The sequence below is a fragment of the Paroedura picta genome, chromosome 5, assembly GCF_049243985.1.
Source record: "Paroedura picta isolate Pp20150507F chromosome 5, Ppicta_v3.0, whole genome shotgun sequence".
Taxonomy (NCBI): domain Eukaryota; kingdom Metazoa; phylum Chordata; class Lepidosauria; order Squamata; family Gekkonidae; genus Paroedura; species Paroedura picta.
The window spans coordinates 112700960-112714989 of record NC_135373.1 but is presented as its reverse complement, the minus strand read 5'-3'; the positions used below and the strand labels follow the sequence as shown (position 1 = coordinate 112714989).

Sequence of the window (14030 nt, the reverse complement as noted above, 5' to 3'; positions counted from 1 at the left end):
CAGTTTGAAGACTCTCTAACCGTCCAGCACTGCGGGGTCCAGAACTGCAGGTCCCATAGGACATGCTACATGTACTCCTAGGATAAACCACTTCTGACCAGCCCGAAGTTGACCCTGCTCATAGGTTGCCTAAAATCATCTGGCCATGGAATTGGGGCCACTGTGGGTAGAAGAAGAAGAGTTGGTTCTTACATGCCGCTTGTCTCTACCCGAAGGAGTCTCAAAGCAGCTTACAGTCGCCTTTCCTCTCCCCACAACAGAGGGAGGTGAGGCTGAGAGAGCCCTGATATTACTGAAGAAGAAGAAGAGTTTGTTCTCATATGCCGCTTTTCCCTACCCGAAGGAGGCTCAAAGCGGCTTACAGTCGCCTTCCCATTCCTCTCCCCACAACAGACACCCTGTGGGGTGGGTGAAGCTGAGAGAACCCTGATATCACTGCCCGGTCAGAACAGTTTTATCAGTGCTGTAGCAAGCCCAAGGTCACCCAGCTGGCTGCACGTGGGGGAGTGCAGAATCGAACCCAGCATGCCAAATTAGAAGTCTACTCAGTTTGGGTAGGCAATTTCCTATGAATTTCCTGAATTCTGCAGGGGGTTGGACTAGATGACCCCGGAGATCCCTTCCAACTCCATGATTCTAAAGAAGAATAGGGCCCTGATTTGTGGTCTGACATAAAAGGGACCCAGACCCTTGTCTGAAGCTGAGTTTCTGCACTACCTAAGCAAAAGTCACGGTGCAGACACCCACTGTCTGCAAATGGGGTCGGTGCTCTTAGCCAACGCTGCTCCAGAGCCACCCGCTTCCTTCTCGACCCTGTGCCGTCTCAGGATCCAGCCGGCAAAATATCCCCCATCCTTTTTTCTTCTGTGGAGCTCAGCAAGGCCGGCTGAGCGCTGTGGAATCCCTACAGCTCGCTGGCTTCCCCTTCCGCCCACAAAGCTGGCCGCCCACACAGACAACCGGGATGAGAGCAGCGCCGCATAATGAGGTGTTTTTCTCTCTCTCCACGCCAGGAATCCCACCCACTTGCCGCGGGACGTGTTGTCCTCTGAAGTGCCGAGTTGCAAAGGCAGCCCGTCAACTTGCCGAGGCTTGTCACAATCCAGAATATTACTCAATAATGGCTCGTGCGGGGAGAGAGATGATGGATGGGGCGAAGGAGCAGGCCCCAGAAGAGACCTCTTGGGCCGCGAAGGCCCCATCTTGTGCTGGGCGGCCGTTAGAACGCGGTAGGTAAGCCATCGCCGTTATTAGATCCTGTCAGGTAGGTTTATGTAACCAAGCAGCCTGGCATTTATTAGTGGGAGCAATAAGTATTGTTGTTCTGTGGGGACCGTTTCCTATAACGGAGGAGTCATAGACGCAATCACACAGTGAAAAGGAATCGCATTAAAGCCCGTTTGGCAACCAGGTCATTGTTTTTATTATCACTGAGAGCATTGCACATGAGGTAATTAATTCCACAGGGGGAAGCTGGAGGGGGGGGGAGCGAACTCAAGCTGTGATCGTGATTCAAAATGAGGTTGGGGGGGGGGGAGGCGGGATGGAATATGCTGTTAAGGCTTATCAGAAGGCAAAATTTCCTTGTTCCTGGAAAGACCCAAGGTCAAGTCAGGGGTATGCAGGGGTTAGCAGGGTGGCCTTCTCCTGGAAACTGAGGTATTATTCAGTCTGGACGAGGGGAGCCTGCTTTGTTGATTGACCCCAGTTCCACTTTCCTCCTGAAAAGAGAGAGAACATTTTCCCTTCCCCATTTTGCCCGCACCACAGCCCTGTAAAGCGGGGTTGGCCAAACTGTGACTCTCCAGATGCCCATGGACTACAATTCCCATGATTCCCAGCCAGATACAGTTTGGCCACCCCTGCTCTAACCACAACGCTACTCTGGCGTTCCAACTGCCTTCTTTCTTCGTCCTCAGGATCAGTCCTAGGCAACAGGTAAATGACAATGTCTACATTAGTAAGAGCACCAACGTATATCTTCGTTACGACAGCATAGTGTAGTAGTTAACAGCAGCATGGTATAGTGGTCAAGAGAGGTAGTCTGATTTAGAGAACTGATTTGATTACGGACTCCTCCTTCACATGAAACCCACTGGGTGACCTTGGGCCAGCTACAGTTCTCTCAGAACTCTCTCAGCCCCACTTGCCTCACAGGGGCTCAAACCTGCACTTTGCTTTTTATCCTCTACCAGCCCGAATAAACCCCTCCCCTCTGCACTGTTTTTGATTTCCATTTTGATTTGGGCACTTTACATTTTCCCTCTGCAACATCCATTATTGATCTGTGGTGACCCTACCTTTCCCCCATGACATCCAGGTGCAGATATAAGTTGCTATATTTGAAGTCCCGGCTTTCAAAGCCCCCAGTATAGGTGAAGATATTCTGCATTTTGTGGATTAACTTCCTGCCGTGCCTGCAACACTTACGTAGCAAAGCAGTCTTCCCTGATTGGCCAGGGCATCAGTTCAAAGACTTCCTGGTTCTCGATTTCAAGACTTCCCTCCCAAGACTTATTTTTGCCCTCATTTTGGGATCTCAAGAAACCCAGACTTCTCTCAGCAGAGATTTGCCTCTTGGATTTATTCCCCCTCCTCTGTGATCTCCAATTCTCTCCCCACCCCCCTCGTTCAAGAAAAGAAAGAAAGAGACTCCTGGAGCGCTTGGCTTCCCTACCTGCTTTGAGCTTCCCCAATTAAGTGCAGAACTCTGTTTCAATTTGGGGGAAGGATAAAGGAGGAAGGTAAAAGGTAAAGGTATCCCCTGTGCAAGCACCGAGTCATTCTGACCCTTGGGGTGACGCCCTCTAGCGTTTTCTTGGCAGACTCAATACGGGGTGGTTTGCCAGTGCCTTCCCCAGTCATTACCGTTTACCCCCCAGCAAGCTGGGTACTCATTTTACCGACCTCGGAAGGATGGAAGGCTGAGTCAACCTTGAGCCGGCTGCTGGGATTGAACTCCCAGCCTCATGGGCAGAGCTTTCAGACGGCTGCCTTACCACTCTGCGCCACAAGAGGCTCATTAAAGGAGGAAGACCCGGGTTCAAATCGATCTGAATTCAGCAGTATCGACAATGGAAAAAAACAACTTCAGAAGCGGCACTGGTCTGCATCTGACCCTTAAAAGCCTGCAAATAGATCCATGATATGATCATTCTGCAAGACCCCATTTCAGCTCGTGTTTCACTGATACACACGTGTACTTTTCTATATTCATCAATCCCACAAAAAAGCAACCTTGGTAAAATTGTATGAACAGGTACATCATGAGTCTTTGGGCAGGGTAGTTGATCAAGGCACAGGGATGCAATTGCATTTTAGTAAAATGCTGCAGAAAAGGAATTTGGGTGTAAACATATATAGGATTACCGAGGCAGACCTATGCGCTGACATGCATGCCTCGACAAAATATTGCAACAAACGTAGTCTTCCTGTGATCACGTGCGTGATTGCAGTGAAATTACTTGTTTGCTGTGTATTGGCAGTGTGCAACGGGCACATCAATAATACAAGGCACAGAATCTGCAAGTGAATGAACTGAACAGTAGTAACTGGTGAACATTTGCAGTCCCGGAATTCGTTTTGTTGTGATAATTGGGTTTTAATGGGATTTTATTGGATTTACTGTACGGATTTTCTTCTTTTGTAACCCTCCACAAGCTGATTTTCGAGAGCAGCGGGCTATAAATCCAATAAATAAATAAACAAATAAATTTTCAAAACTGATGAGTAGAATTCAGAGGATGAGGATTTCCAGTAGAGTTAAGGAAATGTAAGGGGATCAGCTCACATCTATTTCACTTCTCAAATAAACTGTCCTTTCTATGAGAAAATAAATTCTACTACACGTATCAAAGTTGTTTTCCATCGAAATTCCACCAGTGGTTTACTTAATGAAGAACCAGTACATTTGCTTGGCATTATTTCATTTGCATTCTAGTGACAACTCTAGGCATCCTTAAGGCACAATTATGCTTATGCCTCTTACTGTTAGAAATGTAATCAGCTAACTGACAGTAGCTTGTTGGTCTTTTAGCAGCCTTCATAGCAAACCAAACCAAACCCCAGAGTGAAGGGACTTTTACCGCCAGGATGTCCATTTTGAACACCCAAGCAAACGACAAAGCAAAGCGTTTCCTTTAGGTTCAGTCTAAATAAACACGAGCATCTCAGAGATGCTCTTGAAAGCAATATCCCTGCAATTTCCTTCCAGAACTTAAAATCCTGGGTTGAAAATCAACCTACATAGAGAATTCTGGAGGGCTTAACCAGGATTATGTATTTCCAAAATTGATAGTCAGCGCAATTCTGGTTTGCACAGACTACGAAAACAGGTATTTCCTGACAGATGCAAGCAGATGGCAAGGTCAGACTTTTGGAGACTTGAAATCAAAGCTAGGAATTTTAATTATCACTCCCTTATTAGCCCATATAATATGCAAACATTTGTTACAGTGACCCAACAAAGTTCAGTGGGAATGTTAGAGACTCACTTCCTAGGATTTAAGAACAAGAAGAAGAGTTGGTTCTTATATACCGCTTTTCTCTACCCAAAGGAGTCTCAAAGTGGCTTACAGTCGCCTTCCCTTTCCTCTCCCCATGACAAACACCCTATGAGGTGGGTGAGGCTGAGAGAGCCCTGATATTACTGCTCAATCAGAACAGCTTTCTCAGTGCTGTGGCAAGCCCAAGGTCACCCAGCTGGCTGCATGTGGGGGAGCACAGACACAAACTCAGCTTTTTATAAATTATGATTATGAATATGATTTTTTTTTATACCGTACGGCTCAGGGCGGTTCACATAAAACATTGCAGGGGTAACACAGAACAGTCTAACAAATAACACAGTCATAAATAACATATCAACAATCTAACAGTGGCTTCAAATAAACAATAAAGACCAGCCCCCCTCCCCCCCCCCAGAGAGGTCAGGCTGCTTCAGGTCATGGAGGGGGTGTCTGAAGTGGGAGTGTCTGAAGATGTTGTTGGGTCGGTTGGACCCAAGCAAATGCCTGGTGGAGGAGCTCCCTTTTTCAGGCCCTGCGGAACTGTGGGAGTTCAGGCTGGGCCGGACCAACGTGCTCCTTTGAGGCCAGGGATCACCAGCTGGTTGGTGGTGGCGGAGCGTACTGCTCTTTTGGGGGGGTAGGCAGATAGACGGTCTCTCAAGTCCGCACTCCTAACCACTAAACCAGGGGTAGTCACACTGCCACCCTCCAGATGTCCATGGACTACAATTCCCAGAAGCCCCTGCCAGCAAATGCTGGCAGGGGCTTCTGGGAATTGTAGTCCATGGACATCTGGAGGGCCGCAGTTTGACTACCCCTGCACTACACCAAGCTGGCTCTAAAAGAGTGGGAACTTTGTTTAGGATTGAACAGTTATGTATGTGTTCCGCTCTCTCTCCCAGTTAAAAAACGAGACTCAGAAGTGTCAATCAGCGATTGTAGCATGCTGAGGTCATGTTTTGGCAGGCCACGTCACCCAGCCTTCATTTGCTGTTGTCACCTCCTGTCCCGAATCTGAGGGATCGTACTGGGTTGGTACAGGGAGAAGAAACAAACTTCTCTCCTGCTGCTTTTGCATATTTCCCAAGTTCTGTGGCGTGTGCATGCTGGAGAACTTGGAAGGAGGACAGGGTCTCTCTTGCCTATCCAGAAGAGAGAGAGAAAGACGGCTCAGATCAAAATTCTCTGCGGTGTCTAAATGTGTTGCATAAGAAGAGGAGATTCTCACTTAACAGTAGGTGACCAGAAAGACATTTCACATGACTGCTGGTCACCTAGCAACGGCTTTCGCAGTCCTCTGACAATGCCCAGACTTTTAAAGAAAACTTTCTCATGCGCACATATGCATACGTTACACTTGTCTCTCACATACCTTCCATTATGTGTCTAATTAAAATAAAAATGGCAAATACGACAACCAGAATATGTGTAAGACAAGCAGAACAGAATCACATAGGAAAATCTTGCCATGTAGCGCTCAAAATCTCAGTCTTGCAACACTAAATAATCATACTCTGCATACCTTCCTTTTCCTTCATTCTTTGATAAAGAACCCAGGTTTGTTTGTTTGTTTTTTTATTTGCTTGTTTATTAGCAGATTTATATACCACTCCTCCCAGTAAAACTGTCTTGGGGCGGTTTACACACATAAATTCATAAGCAAACAATGCAGTCAATTTTTATGAAAATATTGAGTTCATTAAAATCTTTCAAAACCATTTAAAGCCACAGTTATCATTGTCGCATCAGCAATGGTAATAATGCACAGCCAACTAAATGTTAAAAGATTGGAGGAACCGGAGGAAAAGGAGGGCACAAGGGGAGGGGGTGGAAGACCCAAGATTTGGATACAACGTTGTTGATTGTCTAGCCAGCCTCAACCCCAGGCCCAGTGGAAGAGCTCCATCTTGCAGGCCCTGCAGAACTCAGAGAGTTCTGACAGGGCCCTGATTTCTCTAGGGAGATCATTCTACCTAGGCAGGAGCCATGGCCAAGAAGGCCCTAGCTCTGGTCGAAGCCAGGTGAATTTCCCTAGGGTCACGGATCCTTAGCTGGCTTGCTGTGCTCAGTTGAAGAGCGCTCTGGGGAACGTCAAGAAAAAACAGAATGCCTGGCTTATCCTGGTCTCAAACAAACCAAGGAGTAATTGTGACTTGGACGCAGCAGGAAAAGACGAAGACCCAAAATGAGATGGATCGGCTCAACCAAGGAATCCAAATTTTCAAGACCTGAGCAAGGCTGCTAACAAGAGGACGTTTTCTCTTCTCCCTTAGTGATACAAATTTAGCATCCCTCATGCCTTTTCACTAGAGCTATATGCCTGATGTAAAAAAAAAAAATTAAATATGGAAAATTGGAATGCCAGTGAAGATGGTAAATGAGGGGAGGAGGAAGGCATGTGTAGAGTGGGAAGACCAATCTCAATATGGGCAGTGGAGGACTGACAAAATGGGAGGGGGGACAAAACTCTGACAGAACTTTTATGCTTTTGAATTAACTTTGGCTTGTGGGTGAAGAAAGGGGAAAAATCAATGCAAAAGCACTCTTTAAAAATCCCTGAGAAACAGCAAATAGACTGCAAGCTAAACACTGAAGGGTGGACAATCAATGCAGAAGGAGGAGGAACTCAACACATGTTTGCTTGGAAAGTGGGGATCTAGGCCTTTGAAGGCTGCTTGTCCTTTTCGTGGCCGTCCACCAGTACCACTCTCCTTTTCTGACTTCTGAAAGTCTTAAATTAACATTGGCAAAAAGGACAAGCAGCCTTCAATGGCATAGATCCTAAGGAGAGCAAGGCATCATCAAGGTGTGATAGAGGGGCAAGGGATTGGTCTGAAGCCTCAAGGACAAAAAGGCAAAAGGCTTTCAGAAGTCAGAAAAGGGGAGTGATAGTGGTGGACAGCCACAAGAAGGACCATCAGCCTTCAAAGGCGTAGATCCTCGGGAAAATGAGGCAGCAATGTGGGGGGAATTATCAGTGTGTGTGTGAGTGTACATATGTCCAAAGGTTGAGTGGTACAACAAGCTGTTGGCCACTGGGCCACTGGGATGGAGTTCTGCCTCACCTCTGCAGCAAAGCACCTGAACACAACAGCATCAACATGGGATGAGGGGGGGGGTTCCTCCTGTACTATTGGGGGGATACATTAACAATGCAGTGCTAGGTCAATAGATTCACCGAGCTTGTATTTTAAAAACTGAGAACTTTAAATGCCTAGCAGCATTGAAGTGGAGAAAAGGCAGGAAAAGCACTAAACATTCAACAAGAGGGCTACCTTGTTAGCAAGAGGTCTCTTGCAGCAAGGAGTTCTTATCACATCTGTTTCTCCATCCACTGACCAGGTGAGTCCTGAAGATTACACCTGGGGCTGTCTAGTCTAGAGGTCCTCCTTCTCCTTACTGCTTGGAGAAGGGGGGAGGGCTTGACCTTCGCACTGCCTCTAGCTTGACCAATTAGCGTTCGTATGAAGGTGAGCAATTGGACTGACTTCCCCCTCCCTGCCTGGTCTCTGCTCAAAGAATAAAAACCTGTTAAAAGGCTCAGTTCAAACCTCCACAGAAAAAGCGTCTTTCTTCACAAGGACAAAAAGGGATGGCCCCCTGAACTCCTTCGAGGCAGGGGGGAAGCAAATAAAATAATATATTGCAATGCCTACCTTCTTTTCCGGTAAATAAAAAGAGAGGTAAGCCATCTGTTGCCGGCCATCGAATGAAAGGAACAATAATCCATTGAAAAGAAATGCACGATGAAGCTACACAAGGGCAAACGGCACATTCCCCCGGGGGCCTCTTGAGGTGGAGACAGTCATGCCAAGAGCCAACAGACAGAGAGACCCAAAGTTCCTTTTTAACAAATCCAAAATGGAATGTTTCTGACCTCTGCTGACTACCATTTCCAGGTGGCTGTGCCTGCACTTTCTTACACCTACAGCTATTTTTCACAAAGTCCTGGCCTCAGTTGAGAAACAGACTAAATTGCCTCTGTCAGGTGCAAAATTCTACCAAGACTATGAAAAGAAACACCGCAGCCAAGATGTTCAGGCCAGAGTACCAAATCTTTGTACGTGCAGCATGAAAACGGAGACAATTTTTCTTTTTTAAAAAACCTCCTTTTGTTTTTAGAGCCCACGGATGGTAACTAGGCTATCTAACCCAGGCTTCTTGGATCTGCTTAGCTCTGGAGGCGAATCATACCGACACGGATTCTCCCCCTCAAACACACAACATGTCTTAGAATCATAGAATCGTAGAGTTGGAAGGGGCCATACAGGCCATCTAGTCCAACCCCCTGCTCAACGCAGGATCAGCCCTAAGCATCCTAAAGCATCCAAGAAAAGTGTGTATCCAACCTTTGCTTGAAGACTGCCAGTGAGGGGGAGCTCACCACCTCCTTACGCAGCCTATTCCACTGCTGAACTACTCTGACTGTGAAAAATTTTCCCCTGATATCTAGCCTATATCGTTGTAGTTTAAACCCATTACTGCGTGTCCTCTCCTCTGCAGCCAATGGGAACAGCATCCTGCCCTCCTCCAAGTGACAACCTTTCAAATACTTAAAGAGGGCTATCATGTCTCCTCTCAACCTCCTTTTCTCCAGGCTGAACATTCCCAAGTCCCTCAACCTATCTTCATAGGGCTTGGTCCCTTGTGGATTTTCAGATCATAACAGAGCAGGGATCCCCAACATTTTTGAGTCTGCAGGAAACCTGGAATGGCATGGTGGGTGCAGCCACAGAAACTGCTGCCATAAAATGGCTGCCGCAAGAGACAGAGCCAGCCACAAAATGTCTGCCATAGCTTAACTTTAGTAAAACAATGCAAATCCCTGCACTGTGCTGGCAGCTGCTGCCACGGCAACATTCTTATAGAAAACCTGCACAGCCAATCAAATTTTCAATAGTTAAGGAGAAGCCTTGAGGAACCCTGTGATAGTTACTTAGAGTTTCCATAGTTGAGGGAACCCCTGAGCTTGAAAGTAATGTCAATAGAATGAGCTTAGCACAGCCTTTCTCAATTTTTTTACCATTGAGAAACATTCCTGAAACATCCTTCAGGCTTTGAGAAACCCCAGGAGTGGGTGCAATCCTGCAGAATACGGTTGGGAAGCGTAGCTGTGGACACGCCTACCCAGGGCCCCTCCCCTTCCCACCCCCTCCAGGCCCACCATTGGCTATTTTGGGGCGGGGGGAGGTCGACATGACCATATATGGTCATATCACCCAGTAAATGCTTAACAGATTTTAAAAATACATTAAAATCAACTAACTCCCACCCATTCAAGAAACCCTTCCAGGGCCATCAAGAAACTCCAGAGATTTATGAAATCCTGGTTGAGACAACCTGGCCTAGCATAATTATTTCTAGTAGCCTATTGCTGTCATGAACCATTTTCCCATAGTAGTAGCCACTTACATGTTAAAGAGGTTTAACCCAATGCGGTACAGACGTTTCCTCATAGTATCAGTGGAAAGAGTAGGAGATTTGCAGCTGGATGGGTTCTCACAGTGGTACCGTGGAAGGCTGAGGATCATGGCCTGCAGGGCTTCCTTTGAGGACAACTCGGAGGCAGACTTGGCTGAGGTGGAGGTGCTGCTACTGCTGAGCTGCTCCGAATTGTCTATGTTCTCGGCCTCTGAGCCCTTGCTCTGCCCTGTCTCATTGTTCGAGTCAAACTGGAGCTTCTGCATCACCATTTGCTCTGTCTCTGTCTCCCCTACCCCCAAACCATTGGTGTTGATGTTCACTTCAGCGACAGTATGACTGTTCTGGAGGACGGCAGATTCAGGCTGCCTTTCTGGGACAGCTGGAGGCTCTTTGCCCTTCTGCCCTTCTTCCTCTGGGATTTCTTCGATTTTGGCAGATTGAGAAATCCCAGCCTGGGTGTTGTTAGCGAGGCAGTTTGCCATGGACACCGAGGTAGATGAGGAGACGGAGATGTTCTTGTTATCGATCTGGACAGTGACATCACGGAAGGCCATCATCAGGGTGCTGCTACTCTTGGGCAGCGTATCCGGCAGCAACCCTTCCTCCTTTTGTTGGTCCTTCATTTCAGCTTCCAAGTCTTGATTTGGCTGCATTGCGCTAGTACTAAAAGTTTCTCTTATCTGGTAGGAGCTGCCATCTTGAAGGGAACACATCGTCTTCAAGCTCCATGTGCTGAGGGCGTCATCGATAGATTTGGCCAAAGACTGGACTTGCTCCGTGAAAGAGTCCTCCAGTTCCGTCAACGCCCCGCTGATTGTGGCAGGCAAAGATGGGGATCGAACCAAAGGGATGCCAACAAAGTTGTAGCCTTCGACCAGGGCTTTCTCAGCGGAAAAACTTTCAGAGTTCTGGACTCGGACTTTCCTCAGAGAAATTCGCCGAGGCATGCGGCTTTCCAGGAGCGAGTTCCGTATCTTCTCAAAGTTTTTGCTGAGCTGGTACTGCCGGAAGGCCGTCTGGATGGTGCAGGCGGCCCTCCGAGAGACCACATGGCCCCCGTACTTGTGCTCTAGCATTTCGACCTGAAACACACACAAGATTTTAAAAAATTGATTTCTAAAGAGTTTCCATGAACTCAATTTACAAACAGATTACTTCCTAACGATACTCTCAGAGACTCAATACTGCATTCATTCTGCCCTCCCCACCCCTCCCAAAACCCTGCACTGCGGTATTTTGGCAACTGTGCTTTAATGAAGGAAAATCCAACCTCTTTTCACAACCACGCTTTACTTTCTAACCAGGATACAACTCTATGAGTCCCAGAATGCTGACTGGGAGTTTGTGGACTCTGGAATTACTTTTGAATCCTGTCAGCTATTCCATCTTAAATATTAAATATGTTTTAAACTCAGCCAAGCAACCATGCAGTAGGGGAGGTGCACAATATAATTTTAAATACATTAGAAATGTTAAACTAATCAAGAATGTTAAGAACCCAGAGTTCTGCCCCAGCCAGCACATTGGTAACAAAAACAAGGTCTTCGCTTGCTTCCAAATAGATTTCCCTGACCTCCTTTGTTAAAATCTTTTTGAGAAGGCATTCATTTTTAAAGACCCTCCTCACATCAGTTCCATTTGTCCTTTGTCTGCCTCTCATGGCCACCATTTTCACCACTGCACCACTAGACAGCCTTGAGATGTCTTAAGAAAAAGGCTACTGTATTATAGCACAGTAATATCATAATGATCAATTGCCATGATTTGCTAGTTCCTCTGAATTCCTGGCTTTCTTTTCTTTTTGAAGTCTCCAGTTAACAGGACCAGGTAGTAAAGAATATGAAGGATATCTGCCTGAGGTCCTGGAGAGCTGAGGCCAAACCAAATAGACAACACTGTCTGGAACAGACCATTACAAGCCATCACCATATGTTCCCCTGCCTCAAAATCTCATCGAGAATCTTAAATGAATCCTTGCTGAAGTTCCTCTTTCTTATTACTGCCTTGTAAAAACTTAGCAAATGGACCGGCCGGGGTGTGTGTGTGCTTTGTGTCTCCTCCATAGATCATGTCAGCATTGACCCTAATGAATGATCACTAGATGACGGTGGGGGTGTTCATGCCGATGATGGATGATCCTGCTGAAGAAAGCTGGGCCGGATGAGCCCTAATGATCTCCACTGAGATTTGTGGCTGAGGCACTGAGATACAGGCAGTTTTCTTCTCTGGCTTGATAAAGGACTTTGTTATTTTAAGTTCTGCTGGAAGCTGGTGTTTGTCAAATTACAATGAAAAAGTGAGGGAGGGCCAGACAGAGAAGGTTAGCCTTGCATTAATGAGCACGTTATCATAAAGACATCAAATTGCTTGAGCCACTCTGAGAATGCGGGCCTCTCTCTGCACTCAATAACCATTTAAGACATCTTATAGCGGGACCCCGAGACTTCCTCAACTAATGCTTTAGAATGGATTTCTCCGTCATCCCCCCCCCCCCGTGATCATTCAGTTCCTCCATGAGGATATCTAACTATTGAGAATGTTTTTTTTCATCTGTAACCATTTTAGCTATATATATATAAAAGGGCTAAGCCCTCCTGGGTGGAGCGTGGGCAGAGCATGTCCGGACTCTGGGCCAATCAGGAAGCACAAGATTAGTTGTCCCTTATGGAATCAACATTAAAGCGCAATTCGTGTTGACCAATATATCAGAAAGTGGTCACAGGGAAGGGGTTGTTCTTTGCTTTGCGTGCAGAAGGTCTCAAATTCAATCCCCAGCATCTCCAGTTAAAAGGATTAAGGAGTAGATGATACAAAAAGCTTCCACCAGAAACCCTGGACAGTTATATAAATAAAATAATATAGAAATCATGAAACGTCCCTCCTGGTTTCCTATAGAAGACTTCAGGGCACTTTACTTATGGTCTAGTTACTACTAAACTGGATAAAAGCATACTTCCGAAATGATCCTGTGTCCGCAATATAAACTGAAACCAGCAACCGTGTAATTACCGGAGGTGAACAAGCAGTTTCCTAGGAGTGTGAAAAAGCAATTGTTCAATCTCTCGGATTAGAAGTCGTGAGATGTAATTACTAGCGTGAAATAAAAGGAAAATTGGTCTTCGATACACAGCAGCGCACAAAGAGGCAGGCAATATGACACCGTTAAAATAGGGTGAGTGGCCTCCTTATGTCGGAGAGATTTCCAATATCCTTTCTAATCAGGATATGCAATATTTGAGCAGAGAGACCCATGTCAACATTGCTTGCTGGCAGGGCACCGACAACTTACTCAGTGTTAGCCCTATTGAATGCAACCAGCGGCGCCTACAAGACAGACATCACCATAATACTTGTTTTGCATGCAGAAGGCCCTATGTTGAATCCTTAGCATTTCCAGAGCAAGAATCTTCTCGGGAAACCCATTTCTCTGCCAAAGAGCCTGAAGGCCGACTAGCCATCAGTAAGAACATAAGAAGAAGAAGAAGAAGAAGAAGAAGAAGAGTTGGTTCTTATATGCCGCTTTTCCCTACCCGGAGGAGGCTCAAAGCGGCTTACAGTCGCCTTTCCCTTTCCTCTCCCCACAACAGACACCCTGTGGGGTGGGGGAGGCTGAGAGAGCCCTGATATCACTGCTCGGTCAGAACAGTTTTATCAGTGCCGTGGCGAGCCCAAGGTCACCCAGCTGGTTGCATGTGGGGGAGTGCAGAATCGAACCCGGCATGCCAGATTAGAAGTCCGCACTCCTAACCACTACACCAAACTGGCTCTGCTGGATCAGAGCAATGGCTATCTAATCCAGCATCCTGTTTTACACAGTGTCCAACCAAGTTGTCCTCGAGAGCAAATATATGTGGAGACAGCTGAAGATCAGATTAGTCATGAAGATCAGACTAGAACCCATATCACTGGGCTTGTTATGAATGGTGGTTGTTTTTTTTTAAGTATGAGAGCATTCAGGCATTTAGGTTTGGAAGCTGCCATCTTTCTACTAATGAAAGAAAAAGGATGGTCCCCTTTTGACTCCTGAAAATACTGTGATGGAGATCCTGGGAGTAGGAATGCCAGCCTCCAGGTGGGACCTGAGGATGCCCCAGAATT

At 46.5% G+C, this 14030-nt stretch overlaps 1 protein-coding gene across 9 annotated transcripts in view; it reads right to left on the bottom strand.

Annotated features, from left to right (window-relative positions):
• Positions 1-14030, bottom strand: part of IQSEC3 (IQ motif and Sec7 domain ArfGEF 3) — a 174661-nt gene that overhangs the window by 36110 nt on the left and 124521 nt on the right. For all 9 annotated transcript variants that reach the window (XM_077339969.1, XM_077339967.1, XM_077339968.1 and 6 more), the window contains one exon: positions 9921-11014. In XM_077339969.1, the coding sequence (XP_077196084.1) occupies positions 9921-11014 (1094 nt within the window). The remainder of the gene's footprint in view (positions 1-9920; positions 11015-14030) is intronic.